General features: G+C 42.6%; 1 protein-coding gene across 1 annotated transcript; it reads left to right on the forward strand.

Moving 5' to 3' along the window:
* Positions 1-601: 601 nt before the first annotated feature.
* Positions 602-1543, forward strand: LOC123256707 (olfactory receptor 52E5-like). Its single transcript, XM_044685279.1, has one exon. The coding sequence runs from the start codon at positions 602-604 to the stop codon at positions 1541-1543; it is 942 nt and encodes a 313-aa protein (XP_044541214.1).
* Positions 1544-1746: the final 203 nt, after the last annotated feature.

Consider the following 1746-nt stretch of genomic DNA (forward strand, 5'->3'; position numbering starts at 1 on the left):
TTGCAACATGGCAAATATTTAAATATGTCTTACATGACTACATGTATAATGAGTAACATATCACTTGTCTTCTCAGTGGGGGGGAGAAGGGGCTGGAGAGGAAAGAATATAGAACTCAAAATTTTTTAAAATAAAAAAATACTTAAGTAAAATAAATCCCACCAGTCATGGAACATATCTTAGGTATTTTATTCCAATATCATATGCCCCAGCAGGAACCCAATCTCCTTGAGCCTTTTTTAATTTAGTAACAACAAGGATTTATTGACACTTTCCCCACACCCCCCAACAGAAACACACACATGCATGGAATACAGTCTTGTCCTAGACATGATAGAGAATATTCAAACTCAGAAAGACCTTCACCTAGTTAATTGGAGACTGGGAGGAAAGTTATCAAAATGCTTTGGATAATAGTAACTCTGAGCTTCAGAATCTGTTTAACTCAATCTAACTTTTACCCTCCAGGTTTCCTCCTCTGGGTTATGGAAGGAGAGAATAGGATTTGTGTCTCTTTGGAAAAGAGGCAGAATGGTGTAAGTGACTCAAGAGTTCCTTACAAGGAGACAAAGCCCTCTGGCAACCAGGAAGTGCCACTGGAATGGGACCTTCTAACAGTACTCAATTCCACCCTACTTCCTTTCTGCTGCTGGGGATTCCAGGACTGGAAGATATTCACATCTGGATTGGCTTCCCATTTTGCACTGTATATTTGATTGCTCTTGTAGGGAACATGACTGTTCTGTTTGTGATAAAGACAGAGAGGAGCCTCCACCAGCCCATGTTCTACTTCTTAGCCATGCTGGCTACCATAGATCTAGGTCTCTCCACTGCCACCATTCCCAAGATGTTGGGTATATTCTGGTTCAATCTGAGGGAGATTCTGTTTGGTGCCTGCGTCACCCAGATGTATGCCATACATATGTGCACTGGCCTAGAATCCGTAGTGCTCACAGTCATGGCCATTGACCGCTTCGTGGCCATCTGCAAGCCTCTAAGATACACCATGATCCTCACTGACAAAGTGGTAGCCAATTTGGGGATAATGATCATAGTGAGATCTTTAGTTTTTGTGACACCATTCATATTTCTTGTCCTGAGACTTCCATTCTGTGGTGCCCGAATCATTCCTCACACCTATTGTGAGCACATGGGGCTAGCCCGTCTAGCCTGTACAAGTATTAGAATCAACATCATCTATGGTCTTGTGGCTTTCTCTGTAGGCTACTTAGACCTTTTAGTGATTGGTTTTTCCTATATTCAGATCCTAAGGGCTGTATTCCGCCTCCCCTCTCATGATGCCAGAATCAAGGCTCTTAGCACCTGTGGCTCCCATGTCTGTGTCATGCTGGCCTTCTATACTCCAGCCCTCTTTTCTTTTATGACTCACCGCTTTGGTCACAACATCCCTGGTTATATCCACATCCTTCTAGCCAATCTCTATGTGGTTGTTCCACCTGCCCTTAATCCTGTCATCTATGGGGTCAGGACAAAGCAGATCCGAGAGAGAGTGCTTAGGATACTCAATCCCAAAGGTTCTTAACTCCCAGGATCAGGATGCTTTCTCTTCCCATTCCAAACAAAGGGACTAAGAGTTGGCTGTTCACAATGGACATGAAACTTTTGTAGACTATTGAAATGGTCAATTTTGTCCTTTTTTTATATTCCTTTAACCACTAGCTCTTTCCATCATACACATCATTTTCTTCACACAGAGGCCCAGTGCTCTGTTACTATAACTATTTT

The sequence above is a fragment of the Gracilinanus agilis genome, unplaced genomic scaffold (genome assembly GCF_016433145.1).
Source record: "Gracilinanus agilis isolate LMUSP501 unplaced genomic scaffold, AgileGrace unplaced_scaffold9167, whole genome shotgun sequence".
Taxonomy (NCBI): Eukaryota; Metazoa; Chordata; class Mammalia; order Didelphimorphia; family Didelphidae; genus Gracilinanus; species Gracilinanus agilis.